Below are 20,490 nucleotides of genomic sequence, written 5' to 3' on the forward strand. Positions count from 1 at the left end.
CATGTGGTTGCTGGAATCCACTGGGCTTGGTGGCCTGCAGCTCCCCACTCCTCCTCCCCAGGGCTCTGACTCCCTGCCAGGCTGCAGCAGCGGGCAAGTCCCTCCCTGCACGGTGAGCGCCAGGCCCTGGGGACAGACCCATGAATTCCCTGCAGGAACAGCCCTTTATTTTGGAGCACCGGGCGCTGCGCCGGACAGTAAAACACTGACAAATCCAAGAGGAACGTCATACAAAAAGGGGGCGCTATCAAAATGGGGAGCGGGGGACCAGGCACGGCTGCTCCTCCCAGGGGAACAGGCTGCCTGCTGCTACAGCACCAGGTGGGTGCCCAGGTGCCACCCACGCTGCCAGGAACGTCCCAGCGAAACACCAGCCCCTGGCACTCAGCCTGTGCGTGGGGTTGCTCCTGGCGCAGGCCTGGGCCTCAGGCCTGTCTCTGGAGAGGGGAGGTGCTGGTGTCATTACGACGTATCCTGTGCAGCGGCCGGCTCGTCGGCGCTGGCCAGCAGCTTGCTCAAGCACTGGTGGATGTCCTCCTGGCCCCGATACACCTTCTTCATGCCCCGGGGCAGGTAGCGGCAGGACGACAGGTTGAGGTAGCTCAGGGCAGGACAGCTGATGATCAGGGCACTGTGGGGAAGCAGAAATGCCTCGAATTGCATCCCTCGGCTACATGGGGCGTCCCCCTAGATTTAGCACGTGGGGCGGCAGACCCAGCGCGGAGCGGAGCCATGGTGGGAGGCTGAAGGAGGCCAGGGGCCGGCCCACATGCCAGTGGTGGCACAAGAGAAGGTGGGAGGCCATGTGGGAGCTGAGCAGAAGGGCCCAGCCAGGAAGAGGCGGCGCAGCGGGACAGGGCCGCAGTGCGGAAGGAGAGCGGGGCAGCGAAGGGACTCGGGGGGCGGAGGCCGGCGGAGCAGGAGAGGCTGGTTTTCGGGGGAGAGGAGGCTGCAGCAGCTGAACTGCGAGCCAGCCATGCAGAGAGTCAGTTACACACAGCAGCTCTCCGGGCGAGAGGGAGGCTTTGCAGCTCAGGTCCCGGGGGGAACGCAGCCATGGCCGGTGAGCACCAAGCCTGGAAGAGCAGGGGGCTCCCAGCTGGCTGCCCCCAGCCCCCCTGGTGGCACTCACCTGACAGTGCTCACGGTGACCTTGGTCCCAGTCAGGTTGAGGGATCGCAGGGCTGCCCGGCTGCTGCCCTGCCCGAAGGCGGCCATGGCGCACTCCAGGTCGTGCTCGCTGAAGCGCTGCCCTGCCAGATCGAGCTCCTGCAGGCTGTGGTGCCACTTCCAGGTGAGCAGATGGCTGCCCACCGAGGGCAGGAGCAGGTGGTTATTGCTGCAGTACAGGCCCAGGTACAGCTGCTCTAGATCTGGGATGCGGAGAGAGATACGACGTTACTCGAGAGAGTTCAGTCCCAGGCACTGCGAGAGTTCCAAAGGGACCTCACAAAGCTGGGGGACTGGGCAACACAATGGCAGATGAAATTCAATGTTGGTAAATGCAAAGTAATGCACATTGGAAAACATCATCCCAACTCTACATATAAAATGATGGGGTCTAAATTAGCTGTTACCACTCAGAAAAGATCTTGGAATCACTGTGGATAGAGTTCTCTGAAAACATCCACTCAATGTGCAGCGGCAGTCAAACAAGGTAACAGAATGTTAGGAACGGGATGGATAATATGACAGTAAATATAATGCCTCTATATACATCCATGGTACACCTACACCTTGAATATGGCGTGTAGTTCTGGTTGCCCCAACCCCAAAAAGATACATTAGAAATGGAAAAGGTTCAGAGAAGGACAACAAAAATGAGTAGGGGTATGGAATGGCTTCCCTATGAGGAGAGATTAATAAGACTGGGACTGTTCAGTTTGGGAAAGAGACGACTAAGGGGCAATACGATAGAGGTCTATAAAATCTTGACTGGTGTGGAGAAGGGGAATAAGGAAGTGTTATTTATCCCTTCACATAACAAGAACCAGGGGTCACCCAATGAAATTAACAGGCAGCAGGTTTAAAATAAACAGAAGCACTATTTCTTCACACAACGCCCAGTCAGTCTGTGGAACTCTTTGCCAGGGGATGTTGTGAAGGCCAAAAGTGTAACTGGATTCAATAAAGAACTAGGTAAGTTCCTGGAGGCTAGGACTATTAGTGGCTATTAGCCAGGCTGGGTAGGGATGCAGCCCCATGATCACCTGAGACATCTGACTGACAGAAGCTAGGAGTAGACCATGGGGGATGGATCACTGGATGATTGCCCTGTTCTGTTCATTCCCTCTGGGGCACCTGGCACTGGCCACAGTCGGAGGACAGGCTACAGGGCTAGATGGACCATTGATCTGACCCAGTCTGGCCGTTCTTATACGATGGGGGTTGCTTTAGAATAACTATATCCTCTCCCATTTCCACAGCACCAGGCACCCTAGTGGGCCTTGCCACGTTTACAATGGTGTCAGCTGTGCTCAGGGCACAGGGCTGGGAGCCGGGACTCCCGGGTTAGATCCCCCCTCTCTATGCCTCAGTTTCCCCACCTGCATAAGGGTGCTGATGACACTGACACCACCTCCCATTTGCAGACTGCTGCGAGCACCACAGACCCACAGTTCTCTATACACACGGCGTATCAGCTAGCTAGCGATCACCAGTGCCTCTAATCCACCTCTGGCTCTAGGCCTCCATGATGTTATTCAGAAATCCTACAGTGGACTTTGCTCAAGCCAAACTCAGAGACCTTTTTTCTCTCCTCCCCCCCTTCTAACCCTGGCCTCCTGTGTGCCTCCACCCGAACTCACCACCACTGGGGCGAGAGCCTTCTCCTCTTCAGCAGCTGCTCTCTAAAGAGCCTGCAGTGCCTCCCCTGGGTCTCAGCAGCTCATCTCCGCTCTCTGCCCCCTCACTCTGCTGCTGTCCTTTCAAACGGTAGCACGCACTGGCCTTGCAAAGCTTGCAGGAAGCAGGACCCTACACGTCTGTAAACGCTGTCCTTCTGAAGGCTCACCTACTCCAAAGCCCTGCTGCAATGCAGCCATTTCTGGGGCGGATAGCAACTACTATTCCACAGAGTCCAAGGCCCCCCTAGACCTCGACAAGGCAGGTGGACGACAGCGCTTCCTCACCTGAGTGCTGCACAGAGGGGCCGGCCAAGGACCGGGCACAGAACCAAAGCTCTCCGGCATCTACACCAGGGGCGGGCAAACTTTTTGGCCTGAGGGCCACATCGGGTTTCCGAAATTGTATGGAGGGACGGTTAGGGGAGGCTGTGCCTCCCCAAACAGCCAGGCATAGCCTGGCCCCCGCTCCCTATCTGACCCCCCACCGCGTCTCACCCCCTGACAGCCCCCCCGGGACTCCTGTCCCATCCAACCCCCCCCATCCCCTGACCGCCCCTGGACACCCCGCCCCTTCCAACCCCTCCTCTCCTTCCTGACTTCCCCATCCAACCACCTCTTCTCCCTGACCCTGACTGCCCCCTGCCACCCCATCCAACCCTGCCTCCTTCCTGACTGCCTCCCGGGGACCCCTGCCCCCATTCAACCCCCCTGTTCCCCGCCCTCTGACCGCCCCGACCTTTATCCACACCCCCGCCCACCACCCTGAACTCCCCTGCCCTCTATCCAACCCCCCCGGTCCCTGTCCCCTTACCGCGCTGCCTGGAGCACCGGTGGCTGGCGGCACTACAGCCGCGCCGCCCAGAGCACCAGGACAGGCAGCCGCGTCGCCCGGCTACAGCCAGCCACGCCATCGCGCAGCACAGAGCTCCGAGTCAGTTGCCCGGCAAGAACTCGCAGCCCCGCCGCGGCTCAGTGAGCTGAGGCTGCGGGGGAGGCGGAACAGCAGGGGAGGGGCCAGGGACTAGCCTCCCGGGCCAGGAGCTCAGGGGCCGGGCAGGAGGGTCCCACGAGCCGCAGGTGCTACACATTAGGCTCAGGGCCTCACCAGGAGGCAGAAAGACTGTCCCTAGCTGCACCAGATGCACCTGTCCTCCACACGAGACACCCCCCTCCTCCTCCCCAGAGAGGGCGACTCCAAGGCTCACCAGGGCACGGCAACTCCTGCAGCCCCTTGGGTGTCACGCGGAAGCAGCCACGCAGATCCAGTACCCGCAGCCTGGTGGAGGCCTGCAGGATCTTCTGCAGGACGCCGTCACTGATAAAGGAATAAGAGGTGGAGGCCAGGCACAGCTCCTCTAGTTGTGGGAAGCCCAAGGAGGTGGGGACGAACCGAGGGCTTGGCTTCGGGGACCAGACCACATTGAGCAGACGCAGCACCTGGAAGGGAAACAGATGGGGGCAGGAATGACCCACCAACCCCAGACAACAACCTCCCAATCAGCTGACAACGATGGCTACTACTAGGAGCATAGGAGCAGACTCCGTGGGTGCTCTGGGGCTGGAGCACCCACGGGGAAAAATTGGGGGGTGCTCAGCACCCACCGGCAGCTCCCCGCCCCCCCGCCCAGCTCACCTCCGCCTCCGCTCCGCCTCCTCCCCTGAGCGCGCCGCGTGCCCGCTTTTTCCCCCTAGCTCCCAGCGCTTGCGCCGCGAAACAGCTGTTTTGCGTGGCTGAGAGGGAGGGGGAGGAACGCGGCGCACTCGGGGAAGAGGCGGGGCTGGGCCGGGGCCGGGATTTGGGGAAGGGGTCCAATAGGGGCAGGGAGGGGGCGGGGACTTTGGGGAAGGGGTTAGAATGGGGCAGGGAAAGGGTGGAGTCGGGGCGGGGCCAAGGGGGCGCAAGCACTCACCGGCGCCAGGGAAAGTTCGTGCCTATGGGCAGGAGCAACCCCTGGCCTGCTCCACTCAGGGCTGCTTTAAAGAGTAGGCAGCAAACATTGACCAGGTGCAGCTCCTGATGCTCTACAGTGCACCCCGGGGAAACTACAAATCCCAGCATGCAATGCAGCCAAACGCACTGCATGCTGGGAACAGCAGTACCCTTGGACTATAGCTGTCTCTATTCCATGCATGTACACCGTGCCCATCATGGGGACAGGAGGGCACAGGAGAATTAAAACAGCCAGTGCAGATCAACCCTACCTCCTCCCCTCCCTGCCTGCCTCCCATGGGGTGACAGACACCCTGCTCCAGGCACAAATCAGAAGACAGAGGGAACAAACAGATCCTGCACTGCGTCCTAGAACTGGCTTGGACAGGCTCAAGCAGCAGGCAGGAAGGGGTTCCCCTGAGGACACCCTGAAGTCCTGTCCCAGAAGGGAGCTGCAATGGGCACAGTGGGAGAGGCGACCCCTGAGACAGCCAGGCTGCTCAGGGCCGTCCGGAAACGAACCAGGCCCTGGATGTGCACTGGGAAGGCACATGCCAGCGCTGTGCACAGCACCAATAAAACCGGCCCTGCCCTGGGCAGCGTGCACCACAATCGTCTGAGCTGCGTCTGCCCAGATGCCCAGGGAAACTGGAGGAGGGGTGAGCTCCAGACATGACGTCACTGGCACACACCGCTGGGGTGGGCAGAGCTCCGGACACGGGCGAGGGTCTAGGGAAGAAGCAAGTCTCTAGGAGGGATCTGAAGGGGTGCCTGGTACCTAGGGTTTGGGAGGTCTCCCACCAGCAGGGGGCAGCGTGGGAGAGGGCAAGGCAATGCACGGCCATAAAGCAATGCCAGGACATGCAGGCATCACCTGCTGAAAAGCAGCTGCCCCGCTGTGAATACCTGCGAGCCCCTCGTCCAGGGACTGCCCAGCCTCTCCAGAGAGAGAAAGCACCCAGTGGCAGGGGACGCCCTCAGGTCTCAGGAGACCTCTCCTGGCTGCAGGGGCACACTGGGCGAGCGCACTGCATTGAACCGAGCACCATTTGCAGCCATGGGTGGCCACACAAGCTGCCAATGCAGGGGGGGGACGCAGACCGAACAGGGAAGGGGCAGGAGAATGAACCGACCTGAGCTTCCGGGAAGCCTGTGAACCCAGAATTGCCATGTCCAAGGACCCACCCAGCGGGGGAAGGAATAAGCTAGCATTGGCGCTGCAGGGCGGCAAAGGGTTCCCGGGGTAGGGGAAGCGGAGAGAGGAAGGAAGCAGAGCTCACGGGTACCTGCAGCTGCTGGCAGGCTGCCTGCAGGTGCTCTACTGAGAGCTGGAGGTGCTGGCTGCTCTGCTTGATCTCCGTGGTCACCTCCAGGAGCTGCAGCCCAAGGCAGCAACCGCTCTGCAGAGGGGCGACAGGTTCAGAGAATGAGGCACTCCCGGCTGATCGGTCAGGCCCCACGCCCAATGTGACCCAAGTGTAACGGATGCAGTGACACCCACAGACAGCCTGGAACAGCAGCCCTGAGAGGTACGATCTGCCCTGTTCATCGCAATGGAGTGTTAACTCTGAAACCTAATGATGCAATGTGAGCTGCTGACCATTTCACAGCTGAGCAGGGCTGCCAGGAAGAGGAATGGTTACAATGGAAATCTGACACTGACTCAATGGCATCTCATTTCAGAGTCGGGAATGGGGAGCGCCCGGCTTGTGGGCGGAGCCTGGGGAAGCACCACTCCCAATTCAACCCCTGCCTCTTGTTGTTCCAGTCTCAGCAGAAGCAGCTTCCTGGGTCTCATAAGCCTCTGTCGAAGCAGGCTGAGAAACTGTCCCATCCCACGTACGTATGGTGCAGTCCAGCTCTGACAGGGAACACTCGGGCAAGGCCAACCCCTCTACAACTCCCCCTCCCCCGGCGGCCTTTGCCCGGCTTACCGAGAGCGTGGCGATGATGGCATTCGTTTGGCTGCTGTACGTCAGCCAGAGCTGCCGGATCCGAGAGCCAGCGGCCTCCAGAAAGCTCACCACAGCCGAGGAGTCAACCTGGGAACAAACCAGAGGAGGCCATCCAGTGAGGGGTTACCACCCAGCACGAGGCAGCCAGACGCCATGCACCGCCCTCAAAGCTGTCTGAGCAGGGGCTGGCTAATTAGCCACAGAAAAAACTCCATGCCTGTACACAGCTGTTGGCTACAGCAGATTAGGAAGCCCCTGTCTGGGCGAGCAATACTGGGACGGGATAAGGGGCTCGTCAGGCATGTCTGGGAGGGGGCTGGGCGCTGTCCCAGGCAATGGAGTTGACAGTCTCAGCGCAGGCCAGGTGGATTTGATTGGCTGTAGCTCAGTGTTCTCACGTTCCTAGGGGACCAGAGGGCTGGCAGATGGCTCCTCTCTGGCAGGGCACACAGTGCTCCCCTGGGGGGCTGGGCAGAATGGGCCTTACGACACATTTCCTAGCCTCGCCCCCCCAGCAGGTAGCAATAGTGATGTGGCTGCAGCATCGCCCCACAGGACGGCCCCCTTGTATTTCTGGGAGGGCTTCCTGGGCTCCCTGGCCTAAACTGACCCCGTCTCCCCTCAGCTCAGCAGAGCCCCGCACGCCCCTACCTGGGAATTCTGCAGGTTTAAGCTTTCCAGCCGGGGGCAGCGTTCGGCCAGTGTGCTCAGGGACTTGGTGGTCACTCCATTGCAGTAGGTCAGCTTGAGGGATAGGAGAAGGGGGCAGGACTCCGCAAGGGCCTGTAACGAGAGAGGGCAGTGAGCCAGCCGGCCCTGCCAGCCCACGAGCAGACCCTGTAAAAGGCGGGCTACACGCAGGCTGGGGGATTCACGTTCGCCACCTCGCTCCAATTAAATTCCCTGCGAGGAAGACGATTCTGCTCTCAGTGCTGACAGAGGCTGTGACTGACAGCAGAGAGGCCCCGAAACTCGGAGCCTGAGGGCTGGATATCCTTTGCACTTTGTGCCACTGGCTCTTAGTCGCAGAAGGCCGCCTGTTCACAGAGCTATGGCTACATTCATCCAAAACCAGGGATCGGTGTGGGCTGGCCGGCGTCCCAGGGCAGAAGGGCATTGCCCGTGGGGAGCAGCCACCAAGGATGGCAGAATATCACGCCAAACTGACCCCTGCCGTCTCACCTGCAGGACAACGGGCACGTGGCTCTTCCAGTGACAAAGAGCAAAGTCCCGGAGAAGTGAAAACCTGCATGGAGGAAAGAGAGAGTTAATCTGGCTGCCGAGCCAGCCTGCATCCAGCCGTCCTGGGAGAGGACAGTATAAAGGGAGGAGGGGCAGCGCAGCGTCCAGCCCCTAAGGGGAGCTGGAGTGGGAAGGAATGTGGGGGTGACAGCAGGAGAGGGCCAAGGCATGTGTCATGCACAGGGGATAGGACACCCCCCTCTAGAACGCAGCACCCACCTGTTCAGGACCAGCCACTCCATCGTGCCGAGGATTCTCTTCTCGGTCTGGGGAGGCTGCTTTTCGCCAGGCTCCACCCAGCAGAAGCCGATTGACACCTTCTGCCACAGCACGGGATTGGAGGCTGCCCCGTACCACAGCCGGCACACACGGGCCACTCTGGGGATGGAGACAGCCGTCACTGCAATGGCACACGCCCGCTTAGACACGTAGCGGAGCCATCTCAGCACAGCGGGCCCCCAGGGGCCCACCGCCAGCGGGTGAGAGCCCAGCTAATGGTCAGGCAGAGCTTTTCAGGTGGGTCAGACCCCTTCCCCCAGCCCTTCCGCCCGAGTCTGTGACCCAATACAGCAATGAGCGTCGCTGGGAGCCCCCTGGAAATGCCCCTCAGGCTGGAGTGGTGGCAGAACAGGCCGCATGTGGGCCAGGGCCGGCTCCAAGGTTTTGGCCGCCCCAAGCAGCCAAAAAAAAAAAAAGCCGCGATCGTGATCTGCGGCGGAAGGTCCTTCGCTCCGAGCTGGAGTGAGGGACCGTCCGCCGAATTGCCGCCGAATTGCTGGACATGCCGCCCCTCTCCGGAGTGGCTGCCCCAAGCACCTGCTTGACAAGCTGGTGCCTGGAGCCGGCCCTGATGTGGGCTCCGGGGCCTCTGCCCATGGAGAGTCGGTGATGCACACACTCCGTGAATGTCACTGGCCACCCATTATCCACCAGGCCCGTCTCAAGGCCTTGCTCTTAGGCTTTCAAACTTTGCACATTATAGGGCCAGCTGTCCACGGCACTGAGGTGCCCGAGGCTGACCAATAGGTACCACCGGCCATCTCCACTGAGGAGCACAACTCTGGCCACTCCTCCTCCTTGTTGAGTGCCAGCGCGCACTGGTGATGTCCCTCAAGGCCAGGATCAAGCTACTGGGCCAAATTCAGCCATGGAGTAGGTGGCAGCAACACCTGGTGACTTCAGCAGGGAGCTGCAAGTGCTTGCCCCAGGACTGACTTTGGTCCCAGTTCCTTCTCAGTCTGTTGGTTTACAGCGGGGTTCTGGGGACTGAGATGACAGGGTTGGGGGTTGGTTTGCCCCCAGCCCTCCTGTGACACCCTGAACTTATCAGCCAGGCCCTGCTCTGGGAGGTTTATATTTTGGCTTGGCAGAATTCACTTTTTATTCTTTATAATTCTTACACATAATATCAATGGTCTAGCTAATACCTAGTCCTGCCAGGAGTGCAGGGGGCGGGACTATCTGACCTCTCGAGGTCCCTGCCAGTCCTACCGTTCTCGGATTCTGTTTATTTGTAAGCCGGTTTTGTTTAGACTTTTACCAATTTACGTTTTCACAGTTGTGTGAAATTATTAGGGGTGGGGGTTGAGCACAGACAATAATTATTTAACGAAAGTAGCAGTTGAGATTCAAAAGTTAAAGCTACCTAAATGGCACCTCTGCTTCAGCTCCCTTAGCACCAGCATTACAACACGCTTTACACACAAGCAGCACTTCTCTTACATTGCCCATCTGTACATGTTGATTATTAGTGCTGGGAATACCTTTTCCTCGGTTTGTGGGTGTGCATGCTGAAATCGACGTTTACCGCTATTTACCAGTACAAATCTAATCCTTCCAAGCCCATTTAGATTGGTTCAAGTGCCCAGCGGCTGGGGGCACAGGGCACCTGTGCAGAATGTCAATGTAAGATTCCCCTGGGGGTACTGGAGACCCATAACACAGGGACTGCAGGCTGACCCCCCCGAGGCATTGGGCTACCTCACCACTGCTCTGGTTAGCCCATCAGGTGGGACCGGGGAAGGTGGAGAGACACGACGGGAGAACACGGCATGGTGAAAGGAGCCTCGGAAATACTTAGAGACGTTGTCAAGTGAGGGGTTTCTAAGCTCTGGGAGAAGAGCCCTCATGGCCGCCTGTCTTCTCTTCCTGGACTACTGCTTTACAAAACGAGTTCAAAGCCACGCCAGTGATAGACACACGATGGCAGGGTGTCTGGACTATTCTGGTAAGTGAATCCCATCGCTCTAGGCATCAGGCTGTGGGTCAGCAAAGTGCCCCCTTTGTACTCAACTGCCCAGCTCCTGGTAGGTCTCGAAGATGTTCTACTGAGCATTCATTACAATGGGCCAGGGCAGCATGCAGGGCCAATGATCCCGAGAGGCATTGGATTCTGCCTCCCCCAACACCAGCAGAATTGGCAGCTGGCTCCCTGCTGCAGAACCTGCATCGGTGGCGACGCTGGCAGGGGCAGAGAGCGTCTAGCTCGGCCTGCAGAACCAGGAGGGTCAGTTTGCAGTGCCAGCCGTTACAGCCAGCTTGCAATGAGTGAAGGGACCGGCTTGGATCTGGAATCAGAGAGGCTAACCCTGAGATCCCACCACGTCACATCCCTCGTTACCCTCTGTCTTAGGTACTAACGTGTTGTGATAACTGAGCCTAGAAAGTTACCCTCGTTGTGAGCTCAACTGTGAAAAGTGAGTGAACGATTGTCTCACACTAACGTCTCACAACACGCGTGGATGTGGAAGGGTGTGAAAAGGCAGCGATCACAGCAGTGGCTGCCTGAAAGGACGGGACGGGACTACCGTCTGACTGAGTGATGGGGAAGGAGCAACCTTCATCATCACGGCTGCCACCCGCACCATCTCCTGGGACCCAGCATGACACCCTGTGCCTTCTCCATCCTAATCCTGACAGGTGTCCTGACCGGAGTGGGCCAGAGAGAGGGACCCAGATGGCACCATCACCTCTACCAACGCTGGCTGAATCCTGAATGCCACCTGGGATGTGAGACACTCCCCTCCCCCAAACCTAACCTGTCCTTTTCCTTCCCCATCTTATTTCTTTTCTTTCCTAGCCCTCTCCTTTTCCCTTCTGTCTCACAACAGGCTGGCTTAGCTGGACAAGACTGCTCATTCCCCACCACTGCTGTGAGCCTGTGACGAGACGCAGCTAAGCAACGTCCTGAACAGCCTGAGGCTGGTCCGAGTTTGCCAAGTCTCAGCGTGGCGGATCAGACTGTGGGCTGGGTCTGTGTTTCTCCAGCAGGGAGTCTGCAAGTGAGAGTCAGCACCAGAGACGGGAGCTGCATCTTTGCTGCTCTTTTTTCCTTCCCTCGTGAGTGTATTTGTCTTGTTTTGTCTTTTAGGGAACGGGATTGGACTTGAACATCAGCCACAATGCCAGCTCCAGCCCATCTCTACTAACGTCTTCGCTCTTCCTCCCCGGACAATTATTGCCTCTTTAACACCAGACGAGTGTCTAACGGGGGTTGGTTCTAAAAACTCGCTCCAGCTGAAGGGAAAGGGAACAAGGGAGATCTGACATTTCAAATGCTTTCACATTTTATCCCCCTCCCTTCTTTTCTGTGTCTTTAATAAGGGTGAAAAGGACGTTTAATGGGGTGTTTGCCATGGGACTATGCAGGCTGAGGTCTCTGCGTACCAAACCCTGAACCTTGTTCAACACAATTTAATGTTGGACTGGTACAGTGTCTTGTTAACACCTTTGAGTCTTTGGGCCCCTTTATTCCATCTAAATGAATACACTGTACGGGCCCCATCACCAGAGGATCTGAGCATTGCACACTCTTCAATGGATTTAGCAATTTATCCTCACAAACGGCCCTGGAGGGCAGGGCACAGCTATTGTCCCCTCTGGAGAGAAAGGGAACTTAGGCAGAGGGACAAAGGGCCAGATTTTTAAAGGTATTTAGGTGCCTAGTGGGATTTTCAAAGGCGTCTAGTACCTGACTCCCATTGATTTCAAGATCTTTACAAAGCTGGCCCTAAGTGACTTGCCCGAGGTGTGACAAAGTGGGGGATTTTCTTGTTTTTTTCCGTGTTTTTCCAATGGTTTGCATGCAGAGGGGGTGGGACTCAGTTTCCCTGGGTGTTACTGGTTTAACGAGGTGAGGGGAGAGGAAGTTTGTTGTTACAGAGGACCAGCGAGGGAACTTGGGACCCCAGCCAATGGCCTGGAGGATGGACACCTCAGCGACTGGTGACCTGGCGACCCGGAGGCCCAGCTCAGGAGTCGCAGCCGGTTCTGGCCAGTGGGAGGACAGTGGGCTGTGAAGAGAGGACCCCGGTGACCTAACCAGCGGTTCCAGCCAGAGGGGGCCAGAGGACGGAAGAGGGGAGAGGAAGCCCAGGCGACCCTGTTTACCTGGATAGAAGACAATGGACAGAGGCAGGGCTTGGGGCCGGTGATATCAGATGCTCTGGGCTGGAGAGGGGGAGCAGGCAGAGCCCACCTGGATGCAGGGGGACTGGGATGTGCTGGGCTGAGGGAGGCCAGGCCTGAGGCTCTGAGAGTTTCCTGTGCTGTGTTCAACGTTCAATAAACCCTCCTGTTTCACGCTGGCTGAGAGTCGCTCCGGGCTGGAGAACAGGGTTGCATCAACCCCTTCGGGGGTGGAGGCCCTGGGGGTCAGAGCGCGTGGACTCCCTGAGGGGGCCCACGGTGAGAGACAGACGTGCTAAGGCTCAGAGAGGTGCGGCTCCAGGAGGTGGAGGGGCCTAACCCCGAGAGAGAGTGGACCCTCGAGAAGGGCTGTCTCACTGAAAGGGGCACCCCCCACGGACCGCACAGGGCCAAGAGTGGGCACGATCTGTGAGTCCGTGACGCGAGGTCACCCAGAAAGTCTGTGACGGAGCAAGGAATTCATAGATTCCAAGGCCGGAAGGGACCGTTGTGATCATCTGAATGGAACCAAAGTCCCAAGCTAGTGCCCTAACCACTAGACCATCCCTCCTCTCATCACCCCGGCCCCCCATTCCCTCCGACCCCAGCAAAGCAGGAAGCAAGGATGGAATACTAGCCCAAAGAGAAGGAAGCCCGCGAGCGTGCTCCCGTAAGCATTGAGTGACTGTGCCGTGCTGACCGCATGGTCCCTGCTAACCCACTTCCCAGTACCTCCACATACCTGCAGAGCAAGGGCACGGCCCCCTCAGACGCCACCAAAGACTGGAAGATCTGCACCAGGATTTCTACTGGGAGGCGCTCTCCCCAGGAGGCCCCAGCAGCTGCCCCGCTTTCCTCAGCCTGGCCCCCAAGCACAGACTCCTTTGCAGCCAGAGCCCCTCCTTTCTCTCTCTTTCTCTCTCCTGCCACACCCGTCTTTTGGATGCGCTGCAGCCGCTGATTCTTTGCTGGCGCTTGGTGCTTTCTCTTTGCCACTCTCCTGGGAGGGCGGTCTTGCCCGTCACCTATGTTGGAAATGATCAGCAGCATGTCATTGTCCGTCTCTTGAACAAAGTAGTCCGGGGCCACTCTCCTGGGGGCCTTGAAAGCCTTCTTCTTTTTAGAGGCCTTGCTGGCATCCCCTGGTCTCCCACTTGCCTTGGTGCTCTGCTTCTTGGAAGCATTCTGCCCTGTGCCGGATGGTTCTGAAGAAGCCCCAGCCTCTCCCAAGTTCTCTGCTGCCCTGGGCTCTTCCATAGTAGCCCGTATCGGCTGGGCTAATCGGCAGGGACAATCTGGCCACACGTTTCTGGCACAAAAGACAGGTGACAATCCCTGCTAGGAGCGTTCGGGTCCTGGCCGCATGTTCCTACTGAGGCACCCCGGCAGCTAAGTGAAAACCAACACAGGCCAAGGACAAAAGCTGAATCTCATTCACTGGTTCCAGCCTCCGAGTGTTCACCCATGGACAGGGCGTGGTGCTCGAAATGACGGATGTGTGTTCTGTTCCCGGCTCTGATGGGGATGTTCGACCCCAGGTGACACCTCTCTGCAACTCCGTTTCCCCAGCTGTAAATTGGGAATGAAGATTGTGACGAACTGGGACTGTTCTTACTGTGGTCTGTGAATGCTGACAGGGGAGTGTGGCTAGGATAGTCTGCATTGGGGGATGGGAGACTGACCGACGGAGAATACCTGAGCACGTAACATGAGAACCCAGGAAGGGGTTAGAGGCCAGGTGACACCTTTACCCGGGAAACTGAACAAAGGCTGTGGGAGGGGTGGCTGAAGGCAGAGTTTCAGGAGCTGGCTGGGAGGCAGACTGGGCTCTGACCTCCCAAGGGGGCTGGGGCGCCCTGGGAGCCCAAGATGGACCTAACTGAGGAGGTCCTGTTGTCTGTGCCTGCAAGACCTGTCTTGGACTGTGTTCCTGTCGCCTAAATAAACCTTCTGCTTTACTGGCTGGCTGAGAGTCATGGTGAATCGCAGGAAGCCGGGGGTGCAGGGCCTTGTGTCCCCCCACACTCTGCGACAAAGATCAATGGATTTTATGGCCAGAAGGGACCATCCTGACCATCTAGTCTGAACTCCGGCATCGCACATGCCAGAGACCCCGCCCCAGTGAGAGTCTGGATCCAGCCTGAACTAGAAAGACTCTAACCCAACCCAAAGGGGGTGACCTACCCAGAGCCCGGAGAGATCGACAGGGGAAATAAAGTATAACTGTTCCCAGGAGCCTTTACATGCACGGCCCTAACTTCCCGCTTCTTCCACACAGCGCCCAATGAACTCCTGCCAGTGCCCCTGGAGACATCTGCCTATCTTCAGGGCTTCTCACCCTGGGGTCACCCCCAGCCCTGCGCCCCATTTCTGATCTGCCATGGGAGTGGACTTGCTGGGTCACTCGGGGCTGAGCACGCTGCAGGAGCTGGGTGACACTCCAGGAACCGGCGTGGCACTGGGGGCAAATCTGCGTTTATGTCAATGTGGTGGGTGAATTTACTGGCGGCGGAGAGGTGTGGCGCTCTCCCTGCCCTGCTCTAGCCAGAGGATGGCACTGCTTCAGGCCAGCGCTGGGGGGCTGGGATCCTCCTGCTGGGTCCAGCCCAGGGGGAAAGTTGATCCTACGGCAGAGGGGAAGGCGCAGGTGGAGACATGCGGCTGAATCTGCAACCTGGGAGCCCGGACCTGGCAAGCTCCGAGGGGGACTGAATGTGGAGAGAGGTGGGGGACGGGACTCGGGGTGGGGGACGGGGTGAGAAGGGGGAGGGGCGGAGGGACAGGACTCAGGGTGGGGGAGGGGCGAGAAGCGGGACGGGTGGGGGGGGACAGGACTCGGGGTGGGGTGGGGGCGAGAAGGGGGACGGGACTCGGGGTGGGGGAGGGGCGGGAAGCAGGACGGGTGGGGGCGGGGGGACAGGACTCGGGGTGGGGGAGGGGCGAGAAGCGGGACGGGTGGGGGCGGGGGGACAGGACTCGGGGTGGGGGAGGGGCGAGAAGCGGGACGGGTGGGGGCGGGGGGACGGGACTCGGGGTGGGGGAGGGGCGAGAAGCGGGACGGGTGGGGGCGGGGGGGACGGGACTCGGGGTGGGGGGGGCGAGAAGCGGGACGGGTGGGGGAGGGGCGGAGGGACGGGACTCGGGGTGCGGTGGGGGAGGGGTGGTGGTCAGGGGTCCCGTGGGGCAACCCAGGGGTCCCGCGCTGAGGATTGTGGGAAGGGGCAGGGGAGCCGCGCGCTGCTGACCGGGATCCCCGCGCGCGCCGCCGGTTCCTCAGGCTGGGGCCCGCGAGGCCGGATGTTGCGGCGCCATCCCGGATCCGTCACTTCCGGGGCGGGGCCACCCCACTCGCGGAACCGGGAAGGAGGCTGGAGCCGCGTGCGAGTGAGAGAGCGGGGGGGGGGGACGTGGCGGTCCGGGGAGGCGGGGGGAGGAGGGAAGTGGGGGTGGGTGGGCTGGGAAGGGGGGCTGTGAGGAAGGGGAAGGGGGGGAGATGGGGGGGGAAGTGGGGGTGGGAGGGCTGGGAAGGGGGGCCGTGAGGATGGGGAACGGGGGGAGAAGGGGGACGGGGGGAAGTGGGGACGGGAGGGCTGGGAAGGGGGGCTGTGAGGATGGGGAACGGGGGGAGAAGGGGGGGAAGTGGGGGTGGGAGGGCTGGGAAGGGGGGCCGTGAGGATGGGGAACGGGGGGAGAAGGGGGACGGGGGAAGTGGGGACGGGAGGGCTGGGAAGGGGGGCTGTGAGGATGGGGAACGGGGGGAGAAGGGGGACGGGGGGAAGTGGGGGTGGGAGGGCTGGGAAGGGGGGCTGTGAGGATGGGGAACGGGGGGAGAAGGGGGACGGGGGAAGTGGGGGTGGGAGGGCTGGGAAGGGGGGCCGTGAGGATGGGGAACGGGGGGAGAAGGGGGACGGGGGAAGTGGGGGTGGGAGGGCTGGGAAGGGGGGCCGTGAGGATGGGGAACGGGGGGAGAAGGGGGACGGGGGGAAGTGGGGGTGGGAGGGCTGGGAAGGGGGGCTGTGAGGATGGGGAACGGGGGGAGAAGGGGGGAGGAGGGAAGTGGGGACGGGAGGGCTGGGAAGGGGGGCCGTGAGGATGGGGAACGGGGGGAGAAGGGGGACGGGGGAAGTGGGGGTGGGAGGGCTGGGAAGGGGGGCCGTGAGGATGGGGAACGGGGGGAGAAGGGGGACGGGGGAAGTGGGGGTGGGAGGGCTGGGAAGGGGGGCCGTGAGGATGGGGAACGGGGGGAGAAGGGGGACGGGGGGAAGTGGGGGTGGGAGGGCTGGGAAGGGGGGCTGTGAGGATGGGGAACGGGGGGAGAAGGGGGGAGGAGGGAAGTGGGGACGGGAGGGCTGGGAAGGGGGGCCGTGAGGATGGGGAACGGGGGGAGAAGGGGGACGGGGGGAAGTGGGGGTGGGAGGGCTGGGAAGGGGGGCTGTGAGGATGGGGAACGGGGGGAGAAGGGGGACGGGGGAAGTGGGGGTGGGAGGGCTGGGAAGGGGGGCCGTGAGGATGGGGAACGGGGGTAGAAGGGGGGGGAAGTGGGGACAGGAGGGCTGGGAAGGGGGGCTGTGAGGATGGGGAACGGGGGGAGAAGGGGGACGGGGGGAAGTGGGGGTGGGAGGGCTGGGAAGGGGGGCTGTGAGGATGGGGAACGGGGGGAGAAGGGGGGAGGAGGGAAGTGGGGACGGGAGGGCTGGGAAGGGGGGCCGTGAGGATGGGGAACGGGGGGAGAAGGGGGACGGGGGGAAGTGGGGGTGGGAGGGCTGGGAAGGGGGGCTGTGAGGATGGGGAACGGGGGGAGAAGGGGGACGGGGGAAGTGGGGGTGGGAGGGCTGGGAAGGGGGGCTGTGAGGATGGGGAACGGGGGTAGAAAGGGGACGGGGGAAGTGGGGGTGGGAGGGCTGGGAAGGGGGGCTGTGAGGATGGGGAACGGGGGGAGAAGGGGGATGGGGGGAAGTGGGGGTGGGAGGGCTGGGAAGGGGGGCTGTGAGGATGGGGAATGGGGGGAGAAGGGGGATGGGGGAAGTGGGGGTGGGAGGGCTGGGAAGGGGGGCCGTGAGGAAGGGGAACAGGGGGAGAAGGGGGACGGGGGAAGTGGGGGTGGGAGGGCTGGGAAGGGGGGCCGTGAGGAAGGGGAACGGGGGGAGAAGGGGGACGGGGGAAGTGGGGGTGGGAGGGCTGGGAAGGGGGGCTGTGAGGAAGGGGACTGGGGGAGAAGGGGGACGGGGGAAGTGGGGGTGGGAGGGCTGGGAAGGGGGGCTGTGAGGATGGGGAACGGGGGGAGAAGGGGGACGGGGGAAGTGGGGGTGGGAGGGCTGGGAAGGGGGGCTGTGAGGATGGGGAACGGGGGGAGAAGGGGGACGGGGGAAGTGGGGGTGGGAGGGCTGGGAAGGGGGGCTGTGAGGATGGGGAACGGGGGGAGAAGGGGGACGGGGGGCTGTGAGGATGGGGAACGGGGGGAGAAGGGGGACGGGGGGAAGTGGGGGTGGGAGGGCTGGGAAGGGGGGCTGTGAGGATGGGGAACGGGGGGAGAAGGGGGACGGGGGAAGTGGGGGTGGGAGGGCTGGGAAGGGGGGCTGTGAGGATGGGGAACGGGGGTAGAAGGGGGACGGGGGAAGTGGGGGTGGGAGGGCTGGGAAGGGGGGCTGTGAGGATGGGGAACGGGGGGAGAAGGGGGATGGGGGGAAGTGGGGGTGGGAGGGCTGGGAAGGGGGGCTGTGAGGATGGGGAATGGGGGGAGAAGGGGGATGGGGGGAAGTGGGGGTGGGAGGGCTGGGAAGGGGGGCTGTGAGGATGGGGAACGGGGGGAGAAGGGGGACGGGGGGAAGTGGGGTGGGAGGGCTGGGAAGGGGGGCTGTGAGGAAGGGGACTGGGGGGAGAAGGGGGACGGGGGGAAGTGGGGGCGGGAGGGCTGGGAAGGGGGGCTGTGAGGAAGGGGAACGGGGGAGAAGGGGGATGGGGGGAAGTGGGGGTGGGAGGGCTGGGAAGGGGGGCCGTGAGGAAGGGGACTGGGGGAGAAGTGGGGACAGAGGGAAGTGGGGGTGGGAGGGCTGGGAAGGGAGGCTGTGAGGATGGGGAACGGGGGGAGAAGGGGGACGGGGGAAGTGGGGGTGGGAGGGCTGGGAAGGGGGGCTGTGAGGATGGGGAACGGGGGGAGAAGGGGGACGGGGGAAGTGGGGGTGGGAGGGCTGGGAAGGGGGGCTGTGAGGATGGGGAACGGGGGGAGAAGGGGGACGGGGGAAGTGGGGGTGGGAGGGCTGGGAAGGGGGGCCGTGAGGATGGGGAACGGGGGGAGAAGGGGGACGGGGGAAGTGGGGGTGGGAGGGCTGGGAAGGGGGGCCGTGAGGAAGGGGAACGGGGGGAGAAGGGGGATGGGGGGAAGTGGGGGTGGGAGGGCTGGGAAGGGGGGCCGTGAGGAAGGGGACTGGGGGGAGAAGGGGGATGGGGGAAGTGGGGGTGGGAGGGCTGGGAAGGGGGGCCATGAGGAAGGGGAACGGGGGGGAAGTGGGGACGGACCCTGGGGGACATGCCCGGAGCCCCGCAGCATTGGCGGCCCGGAGCCCGAGGCTCGGCCAGGGGGAGCCGTTCTCCAGGCCCAGGCAACCCGGGGGGCTGGGGAGCTCCCCGGCAGGGGCAGAGCCAGGGGCCCGGCCTGGGGTGATTCCTGCCCGGGGAGGGGGGCTGGGAAAGCCCCCAGGGCCCCCAGTCGCCCAGGCATGATGTGGGGCGTGGGCCGGGGCAGGGGCTGTGAGAGGCTCTTAGGCCGTTGTATGGACCAGCGGCTCTGGACCTTTCCAGGCTCCTGCCCCACTGGCAGGACTCGGATTTGTCTGCCCTGCCCCCAGGTTTCACCTCAGTGTCACAGCCAGGCCAGGACTGAGCAACGGCTTCCCTTCTCATTTCTATCGTGTCGGTATCAAATAAACCAACTATCGCACGTGCATGTCAGTGCACAGAGCCGTGGACACGAGTCGTGGTGTGAAGTCTGAGTTTGTCCTGACATCGCTAGTGCTTTTTCTGTAGCCTGTTGTAAAACCATGCAACTATCCAGATGAGCTGATGGACCCCCGCAAGACCTCTCAGTACCCCCGGGGTGCACCTACCCCTGCTGAGAGCCACTGGCATCTATAACTCCTAAATAACGGGCCATAAGGAGTGCGGTCGGGGTGGGGGTCACTGGTCCGGATCCAGCCGGCTCAGTCCTCAATCAGGCAGCTCTGACGGGCTGGCTGGGGTTCTCAGAAGAAGCCAATAAACTAGCAGATAAGAGGGGCCCATTGGGTGCTTAGTGGGGATTTCACAACACTTTTGATAAGGCGTCTCCATAAAAAGCTCTTCGGGGAAATGAATAACCCCTGGTAGGAGGGGAAGCGTTGTGGTGTGTTGGCCGCTGGCTGGGTGGGGCGAAGCAGGGAGCTGTGGTGAGCAGCAGCTGGCCTGTTTGGATAGAGGTTAATAGTGGGTGACTTGTTTGGGTGTTGGGCCCTGGGCTGTAGAGATTTAGAGGAGGGAGTGACTGCGGGTTGATGAAATTCACCAAGGACCCTAAGGTGTGTGAGAGGCTCAGCTCCAGGTGGGAGTGAGCGTGGCCATGGGTAAGGCGACTTGTGCTGGTGGAGATGGTGTCTCACGCTGCAGGGCTCTGCATTTCCAGGACTTGCCCGGAGAGAGCTCAGGAGGTGTTGGGGACCTTGAGTGGTGCTGGAGTCTCATCTCATGGGCTGTCTGGCTGCCTCCCAACCGTGAGAGAGAATCTCCTGAGGCTGCAGAGAAGGGCACTGCGGATGGCCAAAGGTACGATGGGGTAATTTAGCTCTAGGATGAACGAGAACTGGTCCGTCCAGCCGCCTTCTTTCTCCCATCATCTGAGCCCCTGGAGTTCCACAGGGACACTAGTGGCAGGTCCATTTAGCTCAGGTTAAAGGAAGTCCTGGTTTGTGGAGCAGACTCGGCTTCCTGCGGCAGGAGGGCAGGGAGATCAGTGCTGGGGCTGGATCTGAAAGCTGCTGCTGTTGGTAGCTGTCGTGTTAAACTTGGAGCGGGTGGATCTCTGCCCGCTCAGAAACACCCATTGCACAACTTCCCGCAGGCCCCGTTGCACAATTGGCCT

General features: G+C 61.3%; 1 protein-coding gene across 1 annotated transcript; it reads right to left on the reverse strand.

Annotated features, from left to right (window-relative positions):
* Positions 1-147: 147 nt before the first annotated feature.
* Positions 148-15,709, reverse strand: LOC135873577 (F-box/LRR-repeat protein 6-like). Its single transcript, XM_065398194.1, has 10 exons — positions 15,626-15,709; positions 13,123-13,949; positions 8,193-8,351; positions 7,914-7,977; positions 7,383-7,514; positions 6,711-6,818; positions 6,063-6,176; positions 4,052-4,283; positions 1,133-1,373; positions 148-631 (listed from the first exon to the last, which is right to left on the reverse strand). Exons 2-10 carry the CDS (start codon positions 13,635-13,637, stop codon positions 463-465), a joined length of 1,734 nt encoding a protein of 577 aa, XP_065254266.1. The 5' UTR covers positions 13,638-13,949; positions 15,626-15,709; the 3' UTR covers positions 148-462.
* Positions 15,710-20,490: the final 4,781 nt, after the last annotated feature.

The sequence above is a fragment of the Emys orbicularis genome, chromosome 2 (genome assembly GCF_028017835.1).
Source record: "Emys orbicularis isolate rEmyOrb1 chromosome 2, rEmyOrb1.hap1, whole genome shotgun sequence".
NCBI classification, from domain to species: Eukaryota; Metazoa; Chordata; order Testudines; family Emydidae; genus Emys; species Emys orbicularis.

Excerpts from the sequence above, each read along its gene's own strand:
- LOC135873577 (XM_065398194.1), bottom strand. The coding sequence starts at position 13,637 with ATGGAAGAGCCCAGGGCAGCAGAGAACTTGGGAGAGGCTGGGGCTTCT. Across the intron at positions 8,352-13,122 it reads GCCGTGCCCTTGCTCTGCAG|AGTGGCCCGTGTGTGCCGGC; the intron begins GTATGTGGAGGT and ends CTCCATCCCCAG. Across the intron at positions 7,978-8,192 it reads GAGTGGCTGGTCCTGAACAG|GTTTTCACTTCTCCGGGACT; the intron begins GTGGGTGCTGCG and ends TCCTCCATGCAG.